General features: G+C 35.8%; 1 protein-coding gene across 1 annotated transcript; it reads left to right on the top strand.

The window, feature by feature from the left end:
* Positions 1 to 27,937, top strand: LOC144253345 (small ribosomal subunit protein mS31-like). The gene is made up of 9 exons (XM_077795460.1): positions 1 to 7; positions 647 to 681; positions 1,609 to 1,889; positions 5,285 to 5,569; positions 9,003 to 9,161; positions 13,273 to 13,407; positions 16,766 to 16,839; positions 25,065 to 25,208; positions 27,658 to 27,937. The coding sequence occupies exons 1-9, from the start codon at positions 1 to 3 to the stop codon at positions 27,885 to 27,887; spliced, it is 1,350 nt and encodes a 449-aa protein (XP_077651586.1). The 3' UTR covers positions 27,888 to 27,937.
* The last annotated feature ends 63 nt before the right edge of the window (positions 27,938 to 28,000 follow it).

Raw genomic sequence — 28,000 nt, 5'->3', positions numbered from 1 at the left:
ATGACTGGTAAGCGAAACCAAAATAAAAGAGGGAGAAGGAAAAACACTTTGACTTTTCAGGCTTGAGTTCTGTCACTTATAAATGATTGCTGTGAAGAAACAGCTGTGCTAGTCACAGATTTTCAAAGGATGGATTTTAAGGAATTATTGGAATTTATTGAAGTTCTCTTTATGGTTTAATTTGTGGATAATCAGAATTACCCCATTAGTTGTCTTTCTTATTACAATCAGGTTTATTGAGATAAAATTTATATACAGCAAGAGTCACACTTTTTAGGTGTCCATATCTCAGAGTCTTAATAAGCATGAAAGGACTTATATCCACCACTAGAATCAGGGGAGAGTATTTCAGTAACCCCCCCAAAATCCCCTCATGCTTCTTCATTATCAATCTCCTCCTTACCTCTCCATCCCCTGGTAAACACTAATCTGATCTGTCCCTGTAGCTCCAGCTTCTTCAGGATGTTACATAAGTGGAATAATACAGGGCATGCTCTTCTTGCATCTGGGTCCTTTTACTGAACATAATGCCTTTGAGATTCATCCATGTTATTCCAGGTTAGAACTTTTAATATGGTATCATTTATATTGATTTTTTAAAAATTTCTTTCTGTTGCTTTTTCTTTCTTTATTTTTTCTGTGCTAGCTATCAAATCCAGGGTTTCACCCATTCTAGGAAAGGTAAGTGCTCTACCACTGTGCAAAAGTTCTATCCCAATTTTTCTTATGTGTATTCTAAGGGTAGACAGAGTTATGAATAAGCTAAATAAGCCACAGGGCCAAGGCTTTTCAAAGTTTTGGCTGGGAACTCACTGCATCAGGATCATCTGAGGTGTTTTTTAGATTCTTAGATTCAGATCTATTAAGTAGAATGTCTATGCTACTTGGTAATGTGTGTTAATACAACCCCCCCCCCCCCGACTTTATGTATGCCTAAAGTCAAAGGCCCTCAAAGATTCCAGAATGAACAAGAATGTCAGAGTTAGAGGGTTCTGCATTTGAATCTGCCTATATTAGATGAATGAAATTGGGCGAATTATATCAGACAGAATGCCTTATGGTAATTTTTTAAAACCTCTTTGGGGGTTGCAGATGGTTCTAAGAGTAAGAACTTTCCCCTAAAACAAAGCAAAGTTCTGGGCCTTCTCTTACTGGAGTCATCAGCAATTTTTTGTTTTTATAATATTTTCTTAGTTGTCAATGGACTTTATTTATTTATTTATATAATGGACTTTATTTATTTATATATATGGATTTATATATATATATTATATAATATATATGGACTTTATTTATTTATATAATGGACTTTATTTATTTATATATGTGTGTGTGTATATATATATATATATATATATATATATATATATATGGACTTTATTTATTTATTTATATACGGTGCTGAGAATCGAACCCAGTGCCTCACACATGCTAGGAAAGTGCTCTACCACTGAGCCACAACCCCAACCCACAGTTTTGTTTAACTGATTACTCCCTGCACTCTGGGCTGTCTGGTCTAGGCCCGCCTCACACAGCGCACCCTGGCTGCACTAGAGCTTGACTCCACCTCCGAAGTGTGAAAGGCTGGGAGCCTGGTTTGGAGTCTAGTTTGGAGTCTGCGGGTTCCAGGAGGCCGCGATTGAAAGAGGAACCATAGTGACTCGCCTCTGTTTCCCACCGGAACGCAAAGGAAAAGGAACGGAAGCTAGTTTAGGGGACGTATTTGGAAAAAGGACGCCCTACTCTGGTCGCCGTTTCTCGGCCGTGTTCCCCAAGATGTCGGCGTTTCTTCCTGTTCGCCCCTTCACCCGCCTCTCTTTTCCCTTTGGAACCCCGGAAGCGTCGGTGGCTGTAATCGTGCTGCTTGGTGCTCCCCTCCGAACGGTCAGGTACTGCATTTCAGAGCTACTGGCCCCGCACCCCTCCGGTGCATTCTTTTGTTGTTCCCGGCTCTCTGGGGTCGAGGTTATAACCCGCAGAGTCTAAAAGCTGTGTAATCGTCCTACAGAGAGGCGAAGTTATTTTGTCTCCCAGCCTTTTTTTTTTTATGGTCTCATTCCTTCCCCTTCATTTATTTAGTTCATTATTGGAAGTACTTACAGTGTGTCATTACTGGTGTTAAGCCTGGAACAAGACAGTTGAGCCGTTCCCGACGGCATAGGTTTACCAAGCAGGTGATTCAAGTATAACAGAGTAAAGCTGTGGCAGTTTAGGTGCGCACAGTGTGCTGTATTCATCCAACAAGTAATTGCTGGGAGAGCAAATAGGGACACCTAAACCTTGGAGGAGAGATTTAGGGTATCCTTTCTGGAAGAGAAGCCAGGTAAAATCTGAAGGAGGACGACTGGTTGATGTGAGCCAGAGAAGGTAAAGGAGTTGTGGCATACTTGTTTTGGTATGTTTGGTTGTGAAAACCTAATTCCACTGCTTATGTTCAATGCAAAACTGTTTGGGACCAATTTGGTTTAATGCAGTGATGAAGCAAGTTTCTGGCAGAGGAATGGGAAGGATCAGCTGGATGGAGAAGGAAACCCCAGAGGTAGAATTAATAGGATGTAACATAATGAGATAATGGTAGAGTGGTCAGAGAGCAAAAGGTTTCAGCTGATTGCCTTAGAGGATTAAAGTATCATCAAGTGTTAAGAGAATGAGAAAGAGTTGTGAGAAAGAGTTTAAACATGTCAGAGTTTTTAGAACACAAAACTTTTTATGGTAGGAAGCCCATCAATACAGAGGGTATAAAATAGGAAGTCAGTCTGAGGGAAGAGCTATTTATTGAAGGAGGTTTTGGGTATGTTGCATTTGAAGTGCTGATGAGATGTTCTCAGTGGAAACAACAGGTGGGAAGTTAGTGTTATGGAATTTACATGATATTCCTTTAATAATTATAGATTATTTTCTTAGCTACTCTAGCAGTATTGAAAGAAAACATTGTAAAAAGATTATGTGAAATTCATCCTCTTCATTGCCATCTTTCTGTTAAAATACCTTTAATACTAACTTTCAGATAAAAAAATATTTGCAGTATTTCCTTAATTTGAATTGTCCCATATATTAGAGTCCTGTGTATTGATTAAGATACTGGTTGTGCAGTTTGTTTTTCATTCCAATTTTCAAGTGCCTGATGTGATAGCCTCACATCAAATAGTTTCAGCATTTTTGAAAATTGCTCCTTATATTAAAGTGTCACTGTCCTAGCACTATTATTTGTTAGCTTTGAGAATTTAATATTGTTTAACCCAGAGTCTAATGCAGGGATCAGACTGCATCAGAATCACCTGGGGTCTTAGTTAATATACAAATCCCTGAGCCCATTCCAAACTTACAAACTAAGAATCTTAGGAATCTGGTGGTGGTGGTTGTTTTGTTTTAGTAGCAGGGATTGAACTCAGGGGCACTCGACCACTGAGCCATATGCCCAGCCATTTTTATTATTTTATTTAGAGATAGGGTCTCACTGGGTTGCTTAGTGCCTTGCTGTTGCCGAGGCTGGCTTTGAATTCTCAATTTTTCTGTCTCGGTCTCTGAAGCCACTGGGATTACAGACATGCACCACAGCACCCAGCTAATGAATAATTTTTTATACATTATACCTGCTTATTCAGACTAACATGTTCATTAGTTTTTAAAATTCTTCAATATCAAATACCAAAGAGATATTTGACCTACCAGAATAAATTTAGACATTTGCGTTATTTAAAAGGAAATCTTCTGTGTAATCACATGTGTTCTTTTTCATAAGTATACCTCCTGAACAGAGCAGGACAGCTGTAATCCCTGAATATTCTCTTTTCCACTTGTTTTAAAAATGCTTTTATTGTGTGTGTGTGTATGTATGTATGTGTATATGTGTGTGTATGTATGTATGTGTATATGTGTGTATATTTTATTTATATATATATATATATATATATGTATATATATTTTTTTTTAATGTGCTGGAGATCGAATCCAGTGCCTTGTGTGTGCTAGGCAGGCACTCTACCATGAGCCACAACCCCCTTCCTCTTTTCCACTTTTGCTTAACTTGCAAAATTTGTATTGCACACCTTCCCTTGGCCCAATAGATTAAATCAATATAGAACCAATTCATAGCTTTGGTTGTTTGCAGGAGGCCTGAAGCCAATTAAGTAATTAAGCTGTAAAAACTAATTAAGCTATAACACTTGACTGATTGACTAAGCTCTAGCCAATTAAGTTGTTTTATATTCTTCAATTTTTCTATAAATGCTCTCTGGTCACCTTCTTGGTGGGAGTTTTCAGGATCTGCTCTGGTGCCAGGAGCTGCCCAATTTGCAGATTGATTTGATCATATTCTACTTTGCTCAGACTCTACTAAATTAATTAATTTTTTTATACCAGGGATTGAACCCAATTGAATGTAGATTGAACTCTGATCTACATTTCTGGTCCTTTTTATTTTGAAACAGGGCCTTGCTGAGTTGCTGAGTCTGGCCTCAAACTTGGTGATCCTCCTTCCTCAGCCTTCTGAGTGGTTGGGATTATAGGCATATGTACTGTGCCTGTCTTCTTCTAAATTGAATTGTCTAAGAAATTTTCCTTTTAACATTACAAGTAGTGATTGATTAAATGGTATGTCTCTCAAGAAAGTTGATCAGAATAGCACACAGGGACTTTTGTGAGTAACATTTCTTCATAGAGATTTTGGATTTGAGAATAATATTTATTAACCATGTCAGTGTTTCCCAACCCTTTTTAATATTATGGAACCCACAGAAAATATCTGAGAGCTGGGGTTGTGATTCAGTGCTAGTGTGTAAAGCCCTGGGTTTGATTCTTAGCAGCAAATGAATAAAACCTATCCTGGGGTAAATGGAGGGAAAGGAAACAACAGACTTGGGAACACCAACAGCCCTGGTGTCATCCAGCCACCCTAAGAACCAGATAATCAGTATTACCTCAGCATACCTGTATCCATTTGTGGCCCATTGGTGTAGACTTAGGCTTTAGTAATCTCTAAGCTACATGATTTTGGGTAAATTACTTCTGACTTTGTTTCCTTATCTGCAAGACAGGAACTATGCCTACCATATGGTGTTGATGTGGATATAGGAAAATGTTTATAAATTATGTTGCATGAGGCTAGGCACATAATAATTGCTAATACATGGTAAATTGCTACTGTTATAATTGTTAGTAATAATTTTAAAAAAGCAAATGGAAAGGGCTTGAATTGAAAATCATTTTAAATGCAGAAGGAATGTTTTGAGTTATTAATTATTTTACAGTATATTTTCATTTTTTCTTTAATATGTCTTTACAGGACAAAAAATAATATTCCAAGATATTTTGGCACTAGCACTGTGACCTATAGCAAGAAAGATGAGCAGGGTGTTCCAACTGTTGCAAGTCCTGAGAAGACCTCAGAGAACCAAGGCAGAATAAAGAAGAATACGAAAAAAGGCTTGTTAGACATTATTAAGGATATGAAAGTTGAATTAAGCACAGTAAATGTACAAACAACAAAGCCAACCAGCAGGAAAACACTCAAAAGTTTGGAGACAATTGGCAGGCTTCGAAGAACTCCAGGAAATGCTCCAAAGAAGGGGTAAATTGAATTGCATTTTGAATGTTCTTTGAAACTAATTTTTGAAATTCCAAAAAGCCTTTTTCTTTTACTAAAAATATTTTTAATTAGAGTACTTGGGAGATGTTGAATTAATAAACATCAGCTTATAAACACAGGAACTCAAATTACTTGAGGAATGCTTTTATTGTTTATATTTTAAGTAATAAAACGATATTTGTATACAATCAAAGGAAAAGAGTAGTGGGTCTAATTGAGAATTCCACACATTCTCTTATATAGTCATTAATGTTATTAACTGTCACATGGTTGCTTCTTTAAACTTAATTAACAATATCGTGTACATCTTGTTTTGAAAGTTGTTTTATGTCTGTAGAGGACTTGCTTTTTGAAATGTTTTAGCCAATATCACTCCCCAGTACTTCCCCTTTCTCTCCTCCCTCTCCTTGGTCCCTTTCCTCTCTTCTACTGATCTCCCTTCCATTTTCATGAGATTCCCCACCACTACCTTTCTTTTCCTTTTTCATCCTCTAGCTTTCACATGTGAGAGGAAACATATGACCCCTGGTATTTTCTATTCTCTGAAAATATAATCTGCCATTTCTAGTAACTTGATAACTGTAGAAAGTCAACTATAGTGTAGGCAGTTGTTAGGACAAAATTGACCTTGATTGATAGGTTGCATCTGACCTCAGAGCAGCACGTATCTGATAAGGCCACCATCCTTAGGGCTTCCCTGAGAGCTTTTTCTCATCACTGCCTGTCCTTTGCAGCAACCCTGGAAACAGCTTATGGCCTTGTTTTTAAGAGCTGTTATTGTTGTGGGGCACTAAGCCAGGCAGCTCCCTGGCCTATGTGATGCAGATCTTTCCCTCTCTCTCTTTTTTTTTTTTTTTTTTTTTTTTTGAACTTGTGATCCTCTTGCTAGCTGCACCACCGGGATTTGTAATGCACCACTGTGTGCATTACTGCTGTGGTTCTATCTTTTATCTTCTTTTAATTTTTTTAAGATGTTGATGGAGCTTTATTTTATTCATTTATTTATATGCGGTGCTGAGAATGAAACCCAGTGCCTCATACTTGCTAGGCAGTCCTCTACCATTGAGCCACAACCCCAGTCCTCTCTTTTATCTTCTTAATGGATAGGCCATGAATATCTGTGGGTCTCAATGTTTGGTGACACCTAACTTACATCTGGTGGTTATAGTAATGACCAAAATTTCTAGTTTCTGATTTAACATTCTTACAATCAAGGAACTACCTGCCCTAATCATCCATTAAGAAGGCTTCAACTATTATTAATTGATCATCTGCTTGAAATTTAGATTATTTTCACCAGTATCAAGATGCTGTGGGCTGGGTGCAGTGATTGGGAGGCTGAGGCAGTAGGATCACAAGTTTGAGCCCAACCTGGGCAACTTAGGAGACCCTGTCTCAGAATAAAAGATGAAAAAGAGGTCTGGGGCTGTGGCTTAGTGGTAGATCGCTTACCTAGCACATGTGAGGCCCTGGGTTTGATCCTCAGAGCCACATAAAAATAAATTAATTAATTAAAGGTATTGTGTTCAACTACAACTAAAAAATAAATATTTTTTAAAAGGGGCTGGAGATGGAGCTTAGGTAAAGTGCCATTGTGTTCAATCTCCAGTACTGCTGAAAAAACAAATACAGCAGCATGGGATGAGACTTAAGCTTGTTCATAGATCACAGTTTTGAAAGCACATTTCTTTTTTTAACTAATTGTTATATTTTGTTTTCCTGTTTTCTGTTCCTATAAGATCTTCCATATCATAGTAAAATTCTTATAATCTTTATCCTGCAAGCTTTGGGTGTCTTTAATTTGCATATTAAATAGCAGAATATAGAAAGCCACTTAAGTATATTAATTTGGATCTTATTCACTGAGGTAATTCTCAGAGAGTTTGAAAAAGTGGTGCACGCCTGTAATCCTAGTGGATCTGGGCTGAGACTGGAGGATCTTGAGTTCAAAGCCAGCCTCCACAACTGTAAGACGCTAATAAGCAACTCGATAGAACCTCTCTCTAAATAAAATACAAAATAGGTGTGGCTCAGTGGTTTAGTGCCCCTGAGTTCAATTTCCAGTACCCACCCCCCCCCCCCAAGAAAACAAAAACCGGTAAATAATTTCTTCTTACATATTTTTTCTATTAACTTACTCCAGTTTACTTAGGAGTATACTTGCACATGATAGGCAAGTGCTCTATCACTGAGCTTCAACTCTAGGCTCAGAGTAGTACTAGGGATTGAACCCAGGGGCAGTTAAGCATATCCCCAGCTCTTTTTTATATTTTATTTTGAGACAGGGTCTTGCTGAATTGCTTAAGGCTCACTGAGTTACTGGGGCTGTCTTAGAACTTGATATCCTCTTGCTTTGGGCTTCTGTGCTGCTGCTATTATAAGAGAGTGTCACCACAACCACCTAGCAGTAGGTTGTTTTTTTTTTTTAATTTATTTATGTTTTACAGTTCTGGGGATTAAATCCTTGATACTATACCACTGAGCTAAACCCCAAACTATTTAAGACAATCTCACTAGGTTGTTGGGATTGATCTCAAATTTGCAGTCCTGCCTCAGTCCCCCTAGTAGCTGAGATTACAAGAGTGTGCCATTGTTCCTGGCCAGATGTTTTAATTTTAAGCTTTTTTCTTATGGAAAACTTAAGACATATGCAAAGGAAACAAAATTGTATAATGAACCTCTGTGTACTTGTCATTTACCGTTCTTGAATCATCTGTTATCTCCTGCTCAATGATGACGACTTATGGCTTCCCCCCCTCCCCACCAGGTAAAATTTAGATACATCGAAGTGTATAGAGCTTATCAGCAGGATTTTAACAGATGGGTAAACCCCTGTAACCCACATATTTATCAAAATACAGAAAGTTTTTCATTTTTGTTTTCCTAATCAGAAGGCTTTTGTACTGAGGCAACTGCTGTTCTGTTTATTTTTCAAATCCAATTAGTTTTGCCTAATGAACTTGATATTTCTTTCCTTTGTTCTCATGTCTGTGAAATTCACTCACATTATTGATGGGAGCCAAGTATTATCACATTGTATGGGTAGCTCACAATTTTTTTTTATCCATTTTCCTGATGGTGGACCTTCAGGTTTGGTACAGTTTTGGCCTATTATGAGTAGAGCTTCTATGACAGATTTAGTCACTTTTTAATTTTCTTGCAGCATGTATATATTTGAAATGAAATGACATTTAATTAAAAATTCCATTAATTTAGTATCCTAATTCAGGAAGTATCTGTTAAAATTTTAGTTTTTCAAAGTTTATAGAAAACCACTATCTAATGTTTAACAATTCTTTAGAAATTGAATTGAGTGATTTTTTTTTTTGAATGACAAGTTTTCCTTCCTAAATCATTTCACTTTTCACAAAACTAGTGTCATAAGTAATTCTTCCTTTTTCATTTTCTTTTTCAGAAATGATTCCCTGAGTCCTGAGTTGGTGGAAGCTGCATCTGCTGTGGCAGATTCTCTGCCTTTTGACAAGCAGACAACCAAGTCAGAACTGCTTAGACAGCTCCGACAGCATGAGGAAGACTCAAGGGCACAGAAGGATAGAGAAAAGTCTAAAATTAGGTTAGTGGATCATTTGTGTCAGTAATGCTTATATCTCTCTCTCTCTTTTTTTAAATTGATTTTATTTTTTTAAATACACAACAGCGAAATGCATTACAATTCTTATTACACATATATAGCACAATTTTTCATATCTTTGTATATAAAAGTATGTTCACACCAATTCATATCTTTATATATTTTGCATTGCAATTTTTATTACACATATATACCACAATTTTTCATATCTCTGTATATGAAGTATGTTGACACCCAATTCGTGTCTTCATACATGTACTTTGGATAATGATGTCCATCACATTATACCATCCTTGCTAATCCCCTGCCCTCTCCCTTTCCCTCCCTCCCCTCTTCCCTATCTAGAATTCATCTATTCCTCCCATGTTTTCCCTCCCTAACCCACTATGAGTCAGCCTCCTTATATCAGAGAAAACATTCAGCCTTGTTTTGAGGGGGGGATTGGCTAACTAAACTTAGCATTATCTTCTCCAACATCATCCATTTACCTGCAAATGCCATGATTTTATTCTCTTTCATTGCTGAGTAAAATTCCATTGTGTATATATACCACTTTTTTTTATCCATTCATCCACTGAAGGACATCCAGGTTGGCTCCACAGTTTACCTATTGTGAATTGTGCTGCTATAAACATTGATGTGGCTGTGTCCCTGTAGTATGCTGTTTTTAAGTCCTTTGGGTATAGTCCAAGGAGAGGGATAGCTGGGTCAAATGGTGGTTCCATTCCCCGTTTTCCAAGGAATCTCCATATTGCTTTCCATATTGGCTGCATCAATTTGCAGTCCCACAAGCAATGTGTGAGTGTGCCTTTTTCCCCACATCCTCGCCAACACTTATTGTTGTTTGTCTTCATAATAGCTGCCATTCTGACTGGAGTGAGATGAATAGTAATGCTTATATCTCAAAAAATGTGTCTGGGGATGTGGCCTGGTGGTTGAATGCTTGACTGTCATGGATGAATCCATGGGTTCAATCCCTAGGACTCACCGCAAGAGAAAAAGTCAAAATGACTGATGTAATATGCATATATAAAATATACCTTGTAAATAGAATTTTACTGATTTTTTTTTTTAAAAAACTATGTCTTAAGTAAGATTTAGTTTTTTTTTTTAAATATTTTCTTTAGTTGTACATGGACACAATGCCTTTTTAAAAAATTTGTTATATATGACAGCAGAATGCATTACAAGTCATATCACACATAGTGCACAATTTTTCATATCTTTGGTTGTGTACAAACAATGCCTTTATTTATTTTTTATGTGGTGGTGAGGATCAAACCCAGTGGCTCCACACCTGCTAGGCACGAGCACTACCACTGAGCTACAACCCCAACCTGAATAAGATTTACTTTATAAAAAATAAATTGAGTAGTGAAACTTTCCCTTAAGGAAGTTACATATTTTATGCCCCTGAAAAAGAAATGGTAAATTCAGTAATGTTATTAAAAATAAATAGTAGAATGGCAAAGAAGAATTAAAAAATAAGAATAAAATAGTAGAATAAGATAGTTTCTCTGAGGCAAAAGATCTCTATAATGAAAACTATAGACCACTAAAAAAAGAAATTGAAGAAGACTTTAGAAGATGGAAAGACATCTCAGGTCCTTGGATAGGCAGAATTAATATTGTCAAAATGGCCATACCAAAAGCACTGTACAGATTTAACACAGTCACTATCAAAATTCCAATGACATTCTTCACAGAACTAGAAAAAGAAATTCTGAAATTCATTTAGAAAAATAAGAACCCAGAATAGCCAAAGAAATCCTTAGTATGAAGAGTGAAGCAGGAGGCATTACAATATTGGATCTCATATTATTCTACAGAGCTATGGTAACAAAAGCAGCATGGTACTGCCACCAAAACAAGCAGGAAGACCAATGGAATAGAATAGAAGACACAGAAACAAAATGTCAAAGGTGCCAAAAATATTTTGGAGAAAAAATAGCTTTTTTAACAAATTGTGCTGGGAAAACTGGAAATCCATTGTAGTAGATTGAAACCCATGTCTCACACCCTATGCAAAAGTCAACTCAAAGTGGTTTGAAGATCTAGGAATTGGACCTTGTAGTTCCTAGAAGAAAATGTAGGTCCAACACGCCAGCGTGTCAGCACAGGAACTGACCTCCTTAACAAGACTCCTAAAGTGCAAGAAATCAAATCAAATCAATAAGTGGAATGGCATCAAATTGAAAAACATCTGCACAGCAAAGGAAATATGAGTGTAAAGAGAGAGCCTACAGAATGGGAGAAGATCTTTGCCACTTGTTTCTCAGAGCATTAATATGTAGAGTACACAAATAACTCAAAAAAATTTTTAATATTTTACAATTTTTAATAATTTTATTTATGTACCACTGAGCCACAACCCAGTCCCTCAAAAATTTTAATACAAAAACAAAAAACCCAGGAAGTGGGCAAAAATAACTAAACAGACACTTCTCAAAAGAAGAAATACAAATGGTCAACAAATATATGAAAAAAATGTTCGTCTCTAGCAATTAGAGCAATTTAAATTAAAACTACATTGAGATTTCATCTCACTCCAGTCAGGGTGGCAATTGTCAAGACTACAAATAATAATAAATGTTGGTAAGGATGAGGGGAAAAGGTACACTCATTTTTGCTGAGACTACAAGTTAGTGCAACCACTATGGAAAGCAGTATAGAGAATCCTTAAAAAACTAAGAATGGATCCAAATATGACTCAGCTATCCCACTCTTCAGCATATACCCAAAAGATTTAAAATCAGTATACTACAGTGATGCAGCCACATCAGTAGCAGCACAATTCACAATACCAAAACTATGAAGCCCATCTAGGTGCCCTTCAACAGATAAATGAATAAAGAAAATATGGAATGTATACACATTAGAGTATTACTCAACCACAAAAAAGAATGAGATGATGGCATTTGCTGGTAAGTGGAATGAACTGGAGACTATCATGCTAAGTGAAATAAGCCAGTCCTAAAAATCAAAGTTTGATCAAAAAGAAAAAGAAGAAAGGGAAAAAAGGAACAGGAAATTTCACACCAAAACAGAGACAAGATCAGTAGAGTAGGGGATTGAGGAGGAAGAAGGAACTGGAAAAGGGAAGAACAGTAGAATGATACTGAATTTTGTATGTGAATGCATGATATGGCATGGCGGTTCCCACCATCAGATGTATCCACAGGCACTAATTTTACAAAAGTAAATAGATTGAAGAGGGATTGAGAACTAAATTGGAGTGGGTTGTGTTCCATGCTTTTGTATGTCAGGATATTTCCTGGTATTGTATATAACTAAAAAGAATTTTTAAAAAATAGTTTCAGAAAATGTACTTAATTTGCTGGTTTTGTACATAATGTGATAATCAACAGACATGTTTCCTTTCCTCTTTCTTTTTTTTTGTTACCAGGGATTGAACTCAGGGGCGCACTCGAACACTGAGCCACATCCCCAGCCCTATTTTGTATTTTATTTGGAGACAGAGGCTGACTGAGTTGCTTAGCACCTTGCTTTTGCTGAGGCTATCTATGAACTCTCAGTCCCCCTGCCTTAGCCTCCCAAGCTGCTGGGATTGTAGGCGTGCACCACTACGTGGCAATTTGTTTTAAATGAAGCTTTCACTTCCTTTTTTGTTTTTTGTACTGGGGATTGATCCCAGGGTTGTTTAACCACTGAGCCACATCTCCAGCCCTTTTTGTGTTTTATTTAGAGACAGGATCTCACTGAGTTGCTTAGAGCCTTAACGAACACCTTCAAAAGACAAGTAAGCTGGATGAAAGTGCGCACGCTTGTAATTCCAGCAACTCGGGAGACTGAGGCAAGGAGAATAGCAAGTTTATAGCCAGTCTCAGTGAGTTGGTGAACCCCTGTCTCAAAATGAAAAGTGCAGTGGTAAAGCCCTCCAGGGTTCAATCTCCAATAAAAAAAAAAGTAAACATAAATTTTAATGGTCTATAGTATGTGAATATTAAAATGTAACTTTTTAAATTTAACATTTTATGCTGCATTAGTGCATGAAAATGAAATAAGAATTTTTCTCCTATTTAAAAAGCTAACATTTTTAATATAAAGTGGTTTTTTTTAATTTCTGTTTCAGTAATATATTATCAGATATGAAAATTGCCAAATCTGCTTCGGCTAGACTTAGCACAAGACCAGAGCATCAGATTCAGTTTGATGAAGGATCTGATCATTCTCTCAGCCAGGAGAAGACAGCTGATCTTAAAAAAAGGTATTCAGGCTTTCCAGTCTATTGGATTTTGTTGGTTTTTTTTTTTTAACATTAACTGTAAATTTACTTTATTCTTTGTTATTGCAATTGCTGATAGTTATTTGAGCATTATGGATACATTCTGCCTATATCTTATTACTCTCTGGATGCTATTTCCTAGAGAGGAAAAATCTTGCATTTAGCCGTTCTACCTTTTTTTGTACTATAAAGCAAAATGGGTCTTGCCTCCGAGCTGCCCATGTTAAATAGGGGTCCCCCGATTCAGAGTAAGAGGAGCTGACTGAGTTCTGAACAAACAAATGTTTTACAAGAAGCATTATTTTTCATTCTGAATGTTTCTAACACTGGATGTTTATATACCTTTATCACTCTATAGTCCTCTTTCATCATTTCTTAGAGAAACAACCCATAATAAAAAAAAGAAAGTGATAGATTATTTATAGCAACTTGAATTTGCTAATTTATAACTTTTTATGGTGTTGAAATAAGCTGCATAGTTACTTTACAATTGAAAGCTGCTCTATATTTACATAAAGTTTCTGTATTTTCTCTCCTTTAAGCCCAGAAAGCAACATTTGGGGAGAGGGAACCAGATATTTAGCATTATCTGACAAAAACTAACTTGTCTTTGACAATAGGTGTGAACTGGTTGTGGTGGCACATGCCTATTTACCAACCACTTCGGAGGCAGGACCCTCACAAGTTCCAAATAAGCCTGGGAAACTATAGAGACCCTATCTCAAAAAAAAAAAAAAAAAAAAAAAGTAGGGAGCAGAATGTTCTCAAATTGGAGTAGTTTCAATGCATTGTATATTCTGAGGGATTTTGTCTGAAATAGAATCTGAGGAACTTATTTGACTTTGCTCCTTCCAGATCCTAAATTACCATGTTGTGGGACAGGTCACTCAGAAAACATACCAAGTTCCAGTTTTGTCCAAATTGAAGTCTTTATTTAGCCCGTCGGCCGGCAAACTGTTCCCCACAAGACCCATAACTGTCTCTGCAAGGAACAGCCCTGAGCCTGAGGATTTTAGGATATTTAAAGGCAAAAAACCACATCTGGATTGACATAGCTGCAAGCAAGCAGGTATAGAAGCTGATTTGGGCAGTTAGTGAGACAGTGCAGTGGGTACATTGGTATTTCCCATGGGACTTCCAAGTTGGTATAGCAACGAGCAAGCAGAAGGGAAGTGGGTCAAAATGACCCTAGTTAAGTACAAGTTAGAGAATGGTTTCTAACATGTAGACAATCAATCACTGACAAGGTACATTGCCCAAGAAAAATGGAAACCAAAGAGAATAATTTTTCATTTTATGAGAATTGCTATTTTGTGTTGCCAAATATGTTATGCTAAGTAACTATTAATGGGTACAGAAGCAGGGCTTTCCCATGGGAGAAGCATTTCTTACATGATATGGAGTCTAAGGGTAAAATGGAGTCTGTTTGGTCATTGACCATATAGCCTGGTCCATAAACAACCGATTTGTACTGGAAGACTGAAAAAGGTGGTCAGCATTTAACAGAGGAAGTTCTTTTAAAAGTGACTTTGGATGATTATTTGAATTACTAATTTAAAGTGATTTAATGTCTGTGACACGTTATTGAATACTTGAGGTTTGACTTACTAATTCACGAAATCAGTCTTCTTTCCTTGGTTCTGTGTAACTATCTGAATGGTTTATCATAACTTGATTTTTAATAATATTAGCTGCCATTGAAAATTAGAAAACAACAAGGGAGAAGCTTAAAAAAATAAGGAAGGGGTTTCTGTGCATATAATGACTGTATTAAAAAGCTGACTAAAGCTGGGCATGCCTTAGGAAGCTGCAGCAGGAGGATCGAAAGTTTAAGACCAGGCTCAGCAATTTAGCAAGATCCTAAGTAACTTAGAAAGACCTTGTCTCAAAATAAAAGATAAAAATCCAGGACTGGGCTGATTCTTTGAGTTATAGACTGAGAGGTCTGAGGTACAGTGCACTAGCTTTGGAGTCATACTGGCCTGCTTCAGAATCTTGGCACTGCTACAGACTAATTCCAAGACTGGAGCAACTTGTATAACCTTAATTTCCTATAAAATGCTCAAAGTGAAGTAGCTTAAATGATTTTCTTGAGAAGTAGAGGAGTAATTTGAATCAGTTGTCAATTACATAGTAGATAAATAGCGAATGTTCATCACCTTCCATGTTAGTAGATTCCTCTTAAATTTCCATACTTTGCCAATGCATTCCATCTTTACCGTGAATTTAATCATCCTTTTTGCTTGTTATACACTTGTGGGAAAGTAGGGTAGGAAATGAATGCAAAGCACTGAGGATAGTTCTTTCTGGAGCATAAAGGTATTTATTTACAAAATATTTGGAATCATGCTAGAGGAAAACGTGATTTGAGATCGCATCTAATTTTAATACACTATTTACACTTTTTCCAGTTACCTTTGTTTAGTAGAGAAAAATATTTTGATCCAGAGAAGTATTACAAATTGTTTTAAAAACAAATTCTCCAGTTTATAAACTGGTTTTTAATCTGCCAGTATATTCATTCAAGTAAATATGTAAATTGATGCATTAAACAGTTGATTAAAATTGTACCAGAAGTTACCTGTTAACTCTCTGACATTAATTTCAATAGTTAATTAAAAAGTTATATAAAGAAAGTTAATATTCTAAACATCAGAGTGATTGCTTTGTGAAAGAAAATGTTGCCGGATGCAGTGGCAAAAGTTTGCCTCTAATCTCAGCGGCTCAGGAGGCTGAGGCAGGAGGATTGCAAGCTCAAAGCCAGCCTCAGCAATTTAGCGAGTGAGACTAAACAAGTCAGTGAGATAAAATACAAAATGGGGCTGGGGATGTTGCTCGGTGGTCAAATGCCCTTGAGTTCAATTCCTGGCACACCCCCCACCAAAAAATAAAAATAAAAGAGAATGTTTTGATTTAGTTGTGCAATACTTTATAACTATAATTTGTAGTTAAACATTGCATTGTTTTCTGCTTTTAAAACAATGTAAACTTTAGAAGCTTATATTTTAGTGTATTTTTGTAGCTTTCCATAATACTAGGTCTTATTACACTTTTATATGGAAGGGATCAAATAAAAATTATGGTTAATTAAACCAATCTTTTCCATTAGGTGAACTGAAAATTAAACTAAAATGATTTGTTGTATTTGTGAAGCAAAAATTCAAATATCATTATCAGTCCTAACAGCATGGCATTTTAACTATAATGTCTGATGTGGTTCAGTGGAATTATTTTTCATTTCTACATAGAATATTTCAAGTAAAAGTTTTCTTCTTATAAACAGTTTTTGTTGACAGTTTATATAGTCGTTAAGAAATGTTTTTTCTGTTTTTACTCTTAGGAAAAATTTATTCAAGGGGAAGAGGCTTAATATTTTTGACATTGAAACATTTTCTGAAAAAGCACCTGAAACAGGTTTGTTAAGAAATAAACAGCAAAAATAAATTATTTTTTTAAAAAATGAACAGCCCTCAAATGGAGAAACATTTTTGTCTTTCAAAGATGTTCTTTGAATTTTGATTACATAATAGTTGGTACTTTAATATTCTCTTCTGTCATTTTTCTGGATCATGCTTTTGAATGTATGCTTATGAATGTAGTTGTTGACACTACTAGTTTTGGTCAGATTTCCCCCTTTTTTTAAAACAGCACATTCTGTGTGGGGCCATGGAAAGGAAGTTGGTTCTACCAGTTGAAGAATCCAGAGATATGGATTGACTACTGGTATCAGTTAAATCATTAATCAGCACCCATTATTTGCAATGCAACTCTGTGCTCTTACATAAAAAGAAATGAGTTGTGATTCTTGCTTTTGGGCAACTTACTGTCTAAAAGTGGAGATCACACTTATAGAAGTAACTTTCTGAAATGAGGTAGTGACTGTTCAAGAGATGGAAAGAACATACATTCAGGGAATATATGTAGCAGACTTGTTTTTTTGTTTGTTTTTGTAGTTCTAGATGGGGATTATACCTTCATTTTATTTATTTTTGTATGCAATGCTAAGAATAGAATCCAGTGCCTCACACATGCTATGGAAGCAGTCCGCCACTGAACCCCAGCCCCAGCCCCGTATTTTCTCTTAAAACTTGGTTAGTCTTTGTTCTGTGTTTGCCCTTTTCTTTGAGTAAGATGTCAAAGCCTTCAAATTCTCCATTTTAAATCTAATCAAAAGAGAAATAATTAACTTTAAATTTGGTTTCATGATGAAATTAATTTTTAAACACTCAATAAAAGTTGTTTCCTGCTTATGAACATGGATCTTGGAGAAGTAATGTATATGAAGTTAGGTTCTCTAGGTCAATCTCCAATGGTGTATTTAATCTTACTACCACTTACTAATATAAACATCTTGATTTTCCCACTATTCAGTCAACATGATTTTGGGGGCTAGATCTCACTCATGTTTGTATACCCTGTATCACCTAGCCATGTGGTTTATAGATATTAGGAATTATCTTAAATTGTAAATCCTGCACAATCATGGTGGCACAAACCTATAATCCAATCTACTTGGGTGATTGAGCCAGGAGAATCCCAAGTGCAGGGCCAGTCTGAGCAGCTTAGTGAGACCTCGTCTCAAAATAAAAACTAAAAAGGGCTAGATTGTAGTTCAGTCCAGTGAACCTGGGTTCAATCCCAGTACCACAAAAAACAAATCAAAACAAAAAAACCACTTCAATCCTTTTTGAATAAAATGAGCCAAAAAAATAAATATCCATAGGGGAAGGAAGTTGATGCAGCCAGTGTTCATTCACTTGAACTGAAGATGAAGCAATAGAACAACCCCCCTTGTTAAATTGTGAAAACCTGCATTCTGTTGTATATGGTGAACAGGAAGTGCTAAATATGCAGGCATGGAGAAAGATTCTCCAGTGGCATCTGTTAAGCTTGCCTCAAAGAGGAATTTATTGTCAGGAGAGCTGCTGTTGTCCACCCAATGAACAGCCACAAGAGAGACTTGGATCTTGAAGGAGTCAGCTTTCTTTCTTTTTTTTTTTTTTTTTAATTTTTATTGTTGGTTGTTCAAAACATTACATAGTTCTTGACATATGATATTTCACACTTTGATTCAAGTGGGTTATGAACTCCCATTTTTACCCCGTATACAGATTGCAGAACACATCGGTTATACATCCGCTGATTTACATATTGCCATGCTAGTGTCTGTTGTATTCTGCTGCCTTTCCTATCCTCTACTATCCCCCCTCCCCTCCCCTCCCCTCCCCTCCCATCTTATCTTCTCTCTCTACCCCATCTACTGTAATTCATTTCCCCCCCCTTGTTTTTTTTTCCCTTTCCCCTCACTTCCTCTTGCATGTAATTTTGTATAACCATGAGGGTCTCCTTCCATTTCCATGCAATTTCCCTTCTGTCTCCCTTTCCCTTCCACCTCTCGTCCCTGTTTAATGTTAATCTTCTTCTCATGCTCTTCCTCCCTACTCTGTTCTTAGTTACTCTCCTTATATCAAAGAAGACATTTGGCATTTGTTTTTTAAGGATTGGCTAGCTTCACTTAGCGTAATCTGTTCTAATACCATCCATTTCCCTGCAAATTCCATGATTTTGTCATTTTTTAATGCAGAGTAATACTCCATTGTGTATAAATGCCACATTTTTTTTTTATCCATTCATCTATTGAAGGGCATCTAGGTTGGTTCCACAGTCTTGCTATTGTGAATTGTGCTGCTATGAACATCGATGTAGCAGTGTCCCTGTAGTATGCTCTTTTTAGGTCTTTAGGGAATAGACCGGGAAGGGGAATAGCTGGGTCAAATGGTGGTTCCATTCCCAGCTTTCCAAGAAATCTCCATACTGCTTTCCAAATTGGCCGCACCAATTTGCAGTCCCACCAGCAATGTACAAGTGTACCCTTTTCCCCACATCCTCGCCAGCACTTGTTGTTGTTTGACTTCATAATGGCTGCCAATCTTACTGGAGTGAGATGGTATCTTAGGGTGGTTTTGATTTGCATTTCTCTGACTGCTAGAGATGGTGAGCATTTTTTCATGTACTTGTTGATTGATTGTATGTCCTCCTCTGAGAAGTGTCTGTTCAGGTCCTTGGCCCATTTGTTGATTGGGTTGTTTGTTTTCTTATTGTTTAATTTTTTGAGTTCTTTGTATACTCTGGATATTAGGGGTCTATCTGAAGTTCGAGGAGTAAAGATTTGTTCCCAGGATGTATGCTCCCTATTTACCTCTCTTATTATTGTTTCTCTTGCTGAGAAAAAACTTTTTAGTCCCATTTGTTGATTCTAGTTATTAACTCTTGTGCTATGGGTGTCCTATTGAGGAATTTGGAGCCCAACCCCACAGTATGTAGATCGTAGCCAACTTTTTCTTCTATCAGATGCAGTGTCTCTGATTTGATATCAAGCTCCTTGATCCATTTTGAGTTAACTTTTGTGTATGGCGAGAGAAAGGGATTCAGTTTCATTTTGTTGCATATGGATTTCCAGTGTTCCCAGCACCATTTGTTGAAGATGCTATCCTTCCTCCATTGCATGCTTTTAGCCCCTTTATCAAATATAAGATAGTTGTAATTTTGTGAATTGGTCTCTGTGTCCTCTTTTTTGTACCATTGGTCCATCCGCCTGTTTTGGTACCAGTACCATGCTGCTTTTGTTACTATTGTTCTGTAGTATAGTTTGAAGTCTGGTATCGCAATACCGCCTGATTCACACTTCCTGCTTAGAGTTGTTTTTGCTATTCTGGGTTTTTTATTTTTCCATATGGATTTCATGATTGCTTTATCTATTTCTACAAGAAATGCCATTGGGATTTTGATTGGCATTGCATTAAACCTATAGAGAACTTTTGGTAATATCGCCATTTTAATGATGTTAGTTCTGCCTATCCATGAACAGGGTATATTTTTCCATCTTCTAAGATCTTCTATTTCTCTCTTTAGGGTTCTATAGTTTTCATTGTATAAGTCTTTCACCTCTTTTTTTAGGTTGATTCCCAAGTATTTTTTTTTTTTTTTGAGGATATTGTGAATGGAGTGGTTGTCCTCATTTTCATTTCAGAAAATTTGTCGCTGATATACAGGAATGCCTTTGATTTATGCGTGTTGATTTTATATCCTGCCACTTTGCTGAATTCATTTATTAGCTCTAATAGTTTCTTTGTAGACCCTTTTGGGTCTGCTAGGTATAGAATCATGTCATCTGCAAATAGTGATAGTTAAGTTCTTCTTTTCCTATTTTTATGCCTTTAATTTCTCTCATCTGTCTAATTGCTCTAGCCAGTGTTTCGAGAACTATGTTGAACAGAAGTGGTGAGAGGGGGCATCCCTGTCTTGTTCCAGATTTTAGAGGGAATGCCTTCAATTTTTCTCCATTCAGAATGATGCTAGCCTGAGGCTTATCATAGATAGCTTTTACAATATTGAGGTATGTTCCTGTTATCCCTAGTTTTCTAGAGTTTTGAACATAAAGGGATGCTGTACTTTGTCGAATGCTTTTTCTGCATCTATCGAGATGATCATATGGTTCTTATCTTTAAGTTTGTTGATGTGGTGAATAACATTTATTGATTTCCGTATTGAACCAGCCTTGCATCCCAGGGATGAATCCTACTTGATCATGGTGCACAATTTTTTTTATATGTTTTTGTAGCCGATTTGCCAAAATTTTATTGAGGATTTTTGCATCTAGGTTCATTAGAGATATATTGGTCTGTAGTTTTCTTTCTTTGAGGTGTCTTTGTCTGGTTTAGGAATCAGAGTGATGTTGGCCTCGTAGAATGAATTTGGAAGTTCTCCCTCTTTTTTTATTTCCTGAAATAGCTTGAAAAGTATTCATATTAGTTCTTCTTTAAAGGTTTTGTAAAACTCTGCCGTATACCCATCCGGTCCTGGGCTTTTCTTAGTTGGTAGTCTTTTGATGGCTTCTTCTATTTCCTAAATTGATATTAGTCTGTTTAAGTTGTCTATATCCTCCTGACTCAATCTGGGCAGATCATATGACTTAAGAAATTTATCGATGCCTTCACTATCTTTTATATTATTGGAGTATAAGGATTCAAAATAATTTCTAATTATCTTCTGTATTTCTGAAGTGTCTGTTGTGATATTGCCTTTTTCATCCCGTATGCTAGTAATTTGAGTTCTCTCCTTCTCTTCATTAGCATGGCTAAGGGTCTGTCAATCTTATTTATTTTTTCAAAGAACCAACTTTTAGTTTTGTCAATTTTTTTAATTGTTTCTTTTGTTTCGATTTCATTAATTTCAGCTCTGATTTTAATTATTTCCTTTTTTTTAATTTTTTTAATTTTTTTATTTTATTTTTTTAAAGAGAGAGTGGGGAGGGGGAGAGAGAGAGAGAGAGAATTTTTTAATATTTATTTTTTAGTTCTCGGCGGACACAACATCTTTGTTGGTATGTGGTGCTGAGGATCGAACCCGAGCCGCACGCATGCCAGGCGAGCGCGCTACCGCTTGAGCCACATCCCCAGCCCATGATTTTAATTATTTCTTGCCTTCTACTTCTTTTGCTGTTGTTTTGTTGTTCTTCTAGGATTTTGAGATGAAGTGTGAGATTATTTATTTGTTGGTTTTTTTTCTTTTTTTTAAGGAATGAACTCCAAGCAATGAATTTTCCTCTTAGAACTGCTTTCATTGTGTCCCATAGATTCCGATATGTTGTGTCTGTGTTTTCATTTATCTCTAAGAATTTTTTAATTTCCTCCTTGATGTCTTCTATAACCCATTAATCATTCAGTAACGTATTGTTCATTCTCCAAGTGATACATGATTTTTCCTTCCTTCTTTTATCGTTGATTTCCAGTTTTGTTCCATTATGATCAGATAAGATGCATGGTATTATCTCCACTCCTTTATAATGTCTAAGAGTTGCCCTGTGACATAATATATGATCTACTTTTTGAAAAAAAATTTATTTTTTGTATTCCGTATTGAACCTAGGGCCTTACACATGATAAACAACTTCTCTACCACTGAGCTACATAACCAGTCATTTTTGTTTTTACTTTTAGTTTTGAGACAGGCTCTCACTAAGTTGCTGTAAGCTATCCTTTAATTTATGATCCTCCTGCCTCAGCCACCTGAGTCTCTGGGATTATAGGTGTGCATTATCACACCCAGCGTACTTTTAAAAATTGGGAGTATTATGTATTAATTTACCGTAATGAAGATACTGTTCTACTAAACTATACTTGTATGAGTCTAAATAATATGTTTTGTTCAGTTAATACAAGAATAGCATCAATGTAGGAACTTAAATTTAACAGTTGTTCATGGCTCTTTCCTTACCTGCCTAAGTAATACCTAGCATTCAGTAATTATTTATTGACTAACTGAATGAGTTCTTCTCTCCCATGATTCCCACATTTTCCATCAAATTCTTAACCACTGCAGCAAAAGGACAGAGAGTCCTACTGGTTATCTCAAAGTAATCTAAATCTTACTGGAAAGAGACTTGGTTTAGGGTAGAACTGGATTTAAATTCATATTCTTCCATACTATCTTCTGAGTCCCATTTACTCACCTATAAAATGAGAGTTAGTGCATACATCTTGAGGATTAAAAGAGATAAAGTATCAGGTACAGTACCTGGAACACAGTAGATGTTTAAAACATGGTTGCAACTATTAACAAATATAAAGATAATACAGTGATGGTAATGAAAAGGGCATTGGTTGATTGGTGCCCACTGAATAAATAAATAAAACCAAGATAATTATTTCATTGTTATAATTACTCTGTAAATATGTCTAATTAGGCCAAACTGCTGTGATCTTTTGTCTGTAACAGATGGTCTAGACCAATATATTTAATACCACCAGTTGATGTAGACATGTTTGTGCACATACAGGCTCATAGGAGCAGCTTAAAAATAACGCAGAATAGGTAAAATAAGGCTTACTTAGGCATTCTAAATGAGCTCCTTGTTGGGATGGCTTAGGAGGCTTGGCAAAAGTGAGTAAAGCTGAATAAGTCTTTCAGCCAGAAATTTTGTTCCTAGGAACAAAATTTATTCTAAGAAAAGGATTATAAATATGCACAGAAGTATGTGGTACAATTAAAAGAAAAATTAGGCACAGCAGTGCCAATCTTCAGGCAACTATTGAGCTACTTTCTGTTACACTATAGATGAGTTTGCATCTCTTAAGTGAAAATACACAGCATGTACTCTTGGGTCTGACTTCTTTTACTCAGCATCATTATTTGGGATTTATCCACACTGTTGCATGTATCAGTAATTAGTTTTTATTGCTGAGTAGTATGTGACTGTATAGCTGTAGGGACATTTGGGTTCTTTTTCAATTAGAAGCCAGTTTTGACTGTTATAAATAAAGCTTCTATGAACTTTCTAGTATAATCTTTTTTTTAACATTTATTTTATTTTATTTAGTTATAGGTGGACACAAGACCTTTATTTGGTGCTGAGGATCAAACCCAGTGCCTCACGCACGCTAAGCAAGTGCTCTACCTCTGAGCCATAACCTCAGCTCTCTAGTATAATCTTTATGTGAACATTTGTTACCTTTCTCTCTTAGGTGAATATCTAGGAGTGAAATGGCTATATTGAATTGTTGAGTATTCTTAACTTTTTAAGAAACAGTTTTTCCAAAATGCTTATACCATTTACTCTTCTACCAGCAGTGAAAGATGACTTAAATTTTAAAAATAAGTAAATGATTGAAGAATATAACATGATAATGGTATGAGTCAACATTGATACCACCTTACTCATAGGATACTAGTATTAAATTAATTTATGTATTTAAAAAACATTAGCTGGGTGTGGTGGCACAAGCCTGTAATCCCAGCAGCCCAAGAGGCTGAGGCAGGAGGATCACAAGTTAAAAGCCCACCTCAGCAATGCCAAGGCACTTATAGCAACTCAGTGAGACCCTGTCTCTAAATAAAATACAAAATAGGACTGGGGATGTGGCTCAGTGGAACTCAGTGGTCAAGTGCCCCTGAGTTCAATCCCTGGTATCACCTCCTCAAAAAAAAAAAAAAAAATTAGCATAGAGTGTTTAGTATCCGTTTGTGTTTCTGTCGTTATTATTATGTTAACTTCTTTGGTCTTTAACAGTGGTAAGGTATTAGTGACAAATTTTGTCAGACTGAAAATAGGCTGGACTTTAAAGATCAAACTCACCTATCAGGACCAAGCATGGCAGTACGCACCCATAATCCCAGAAAGTCAGGAGGCTGAGGCAGGAGAATCCCAAATTCAAGGGTCAGCCTGAGCAACTTAGTGACATCCTGTCTTAAAATAAATAGAGCTGGAGATAGAGCTCAGAAGTAGTATGTCCGTCGGTTCAATCCCTAATACTGCCCTCCCCCCAAAAAGACATAATATATAAAAGAGATTCATATTCATGAAAACACCCTTGAACAAAACACAAATTCCTTTTTTCCTTTGAAATAGAGCAGTAATTGTTCAGAATTGTAGTAATATAGAAATTAAAGCTTACCATTATTATAGTTATAATCTTTATAATTTTTATTGCAGTTTTAGCTCTCCACTTTTGTTATATACTGTTTAGTTGTGAGTATCAGTGTCTGAAAACATATTGTCAAATCAGAACTGATTATAGCATTTTAAAGAAGAAATACATTTATGTGGACTTGTGCTTACTTAAAATATTTTTATGATACAGAGACATCACCTTCTATTTGGGATGTGGAATTTGCTAAGCAACTAGCTGCAGTAAATGAACAGCCCTATCAGAACGGGTTTGAAGAAATGATTCAGTGGACAAAGGAGGGGAAACTCTGGGAGTTCCCAATCAACAATGAAGCAGGTATGGGTTAATTTCAGAAGTTTATAACATTGATTTGAGACCATGTTTAGAAAATGTTCATTTTTAGAATTTGGATGTTTATATGAATCTGAAACACTGCAAATGTCTTCATGGTGTCCTAGAAGAAATCTGACAATGTTTTTGAAAAGTGTTCGAATTTTACTTAATTGTATGTATTTCATAAGGAAAATAAAAAAGTAAAAGATCTTTTTAAGTTTCTAAAGTTTTCCTATAGAAAGCAGTATTTTATAATGATATAAGTCAGTTTCTTTTTTTAATATTTTTTAGTTTTTAGGTAGACACAATATATTATTTTACATTTATATGGTTCTGAGGATCACATAAAATGTGATCACATTAAATGTGATTTAATGTGGCATTAAAGGATTGAGAACTACACATAATACTTTCTAGTTGCTAAGCAGGACATTCTTTGCTGGTTATGAGATTACAGTTCAAATTTGGAAAATATTTCAACTCTTAAAGTTTTATGTTCATGTCTTTTATCCATAAAACCACTGCAAGGTACGCTTAAAAGCTACTCAAAGCAGAAATGTTAGGAAATTTTAGAAATCTTTGCATACTGTAAACGCTTTGAACTGGTAATGGAATATTATTTACTTTCCTGGGTGTTTTCTGAAGATGTTTTATGTTCCTCCTTGCACTATGCTGTTTTTTCTTTTGTGGCACCCATGTTGTCGTGAGTTAAAACAGTCTCACTGAATTTTCTAGGTGCATTTTCAATTGGAAGGTGTCCATTTATTCTTATGGTAAGATTAGCTAGAAGTTGAGGACACCTAATTCAGGAAATGTAGTCTATATTTTAAGCTTTGAGGTATTATGATATCAGTGTAATATTTTAATCTTTTATATTCTTTCATTTTATATTTTTTCTGATTAATAAGTAGAATGAAAACTTAAGCATTAGAAATTGACTTATATATTGGCTGGGGCTGTGGCTCAGTGGAAGAGTGCTCGCCTAGCATTCATGAAGCACTGAGTTCGATCCTCAGAACCATATAAATGTAAAATAAGATATTGTGTCTACCTAAAAATGAAAAAAAAATTTAAAAAAAAAGAAATTGACTTATATCATTATAAAAATACTGCTTTCTATAGGAAAACTTTAGAAACTTAAAAGATCCTTCAGCAGACTCTTAAGGAGTATTCTACATGGTGTATATGCAGTAATGTAGCACACTGCATTTTGCCTGTTATATAACAAGGTTTAGGTTGGTTTGGGTTTTTTTGGTACTGGGGATTTAACCCAGGGGTGCTGTACTACTGAGTTACTTCCCCAGTCCCTCTTATTTTTTTGAGACAGTCTCACTTGAACTTGAGATTCTTGAACTTGAGATCCTCTTGCTAGGATTACAGGCATGTACTGCTGTACCTGGCAACAGTGTTTTTTTGTTTTTAATATTTTTAGTTATAGATGGACACAGTACCTTTGTTATTTATGTATTTTTTTATGTGGTACTGAAGATCGAACCCAGTGTCTCACACATGCTAGGCAAGTGCTCCCACACTGAGCTACAACCCCAACCCCCAAAACAGTGTATTTCTTAAAGTACTGTGGTTTGTGTATCAGGGTAATACAAAAAGACCAAAGACTTTTTACTTGTGCAAACCTAAATACAAACATGAGCTGTCAGTTAATAGCCATTTGCCTTTCAGGAAATTATTTAACTTTCTGGTCCTCAGTTTCCTCATCTGCAAAATTAAGGATATCTCACTGGAAGAGTGTGAGAATTTAATAAGATATTCAGTTGCTCTGCAGTTCCTGACATGATATTGTAATAGATAGCATATACTTGGATCATATTTTTATGAACACTATGCCAATCTTTGTTTTATGGTATATTTAGACCATTTACATACAACATAATTGTTGGTTTGTTAGGACTTAAGTCTGTCCTATTTTATTATTTGTTTTTGGTTCATTTTCCCTATTTCTCATTCCTATTTATCTTCTTTCTCCCTCCCTCTTTTTCTCTTCCTTGTACCAGAGATTGAACCCAATGGCATGTTACTACTGAGCTACATTTCTATCCCCGTCCCAGCCTTTTTCATATTTAATGGGATTTCTAACTTGCCCTAGTTTCTTTGCTTCTTGTGAACTGCCTGAACTTTTTTTTGTGATTTCTTCTTGTTTTATTTACATATTTTAAAATATAGTTTGTATAATTTTCTTAGTGGTTGTTCTTGATATTAAAATATTCATTAATAACAATTGTTTCTGTACTTTGAACATTTGCTGTATTCTAGGCATTGTGTGTGTCTGTTTAATCTTTACAAAAACCCTAAGAAGGTACTCTTTTAATTGTATTTTCCTGAGGAAATTGATGGTCAGAGAAGTTAATTAATTTGCCTAAAGTCACAGTGGGTAAACCTTGGTCTGACACCCAAGTTTATGCATTTAACTATATTTTATGTCTTATTTTCCTAGGTTTTGATGATGATGGTTCAGAATTTCATGAACATATATTTTTGGATAAACACCTGGAGGGTTTTCCAAAACAAGGACCAATTCGCCACTTCATGGAGCTGGTGACTTGTGGCCTTTCCAAAAACCCATATCTGAGTGTTAAACAGAAGGTCGAGCACATAGAATGGTTTAAAAATTATTTTAAAGAAAAAAGGGACATTCTAAAAGAAAATAACATACAGTTTAATTAAGACAGTGGAAAATTTTATTTCAAGCTGTTGGAGACGGATATTATAACTAAATAAAATAATTTTACTAAAAGTTTTCATCTGATTTGACTGGTTTAAAAATAGATTTTTTTTTT

This window comes from Urocitellus parryii, chromosome 2 (assembly GCF_045843805.1).
Source record: "Urocitellus parryii isolate mUroPar1 chromosome 2, mUroPar1.hap1, whole genome shotgun sequence".
NCBI classification, from domain to species: Eukaryota; Metazoa; Chordata; class Mammalia; order Rodentia; family Sciuridae; genus Urocitellus; species Urocitellus parryii.
The sequence above is the reverse complement of the archived record's forward strand: the minus strand, read 5'-3'. Positions and strand labels throughout refer to the sequence as shown.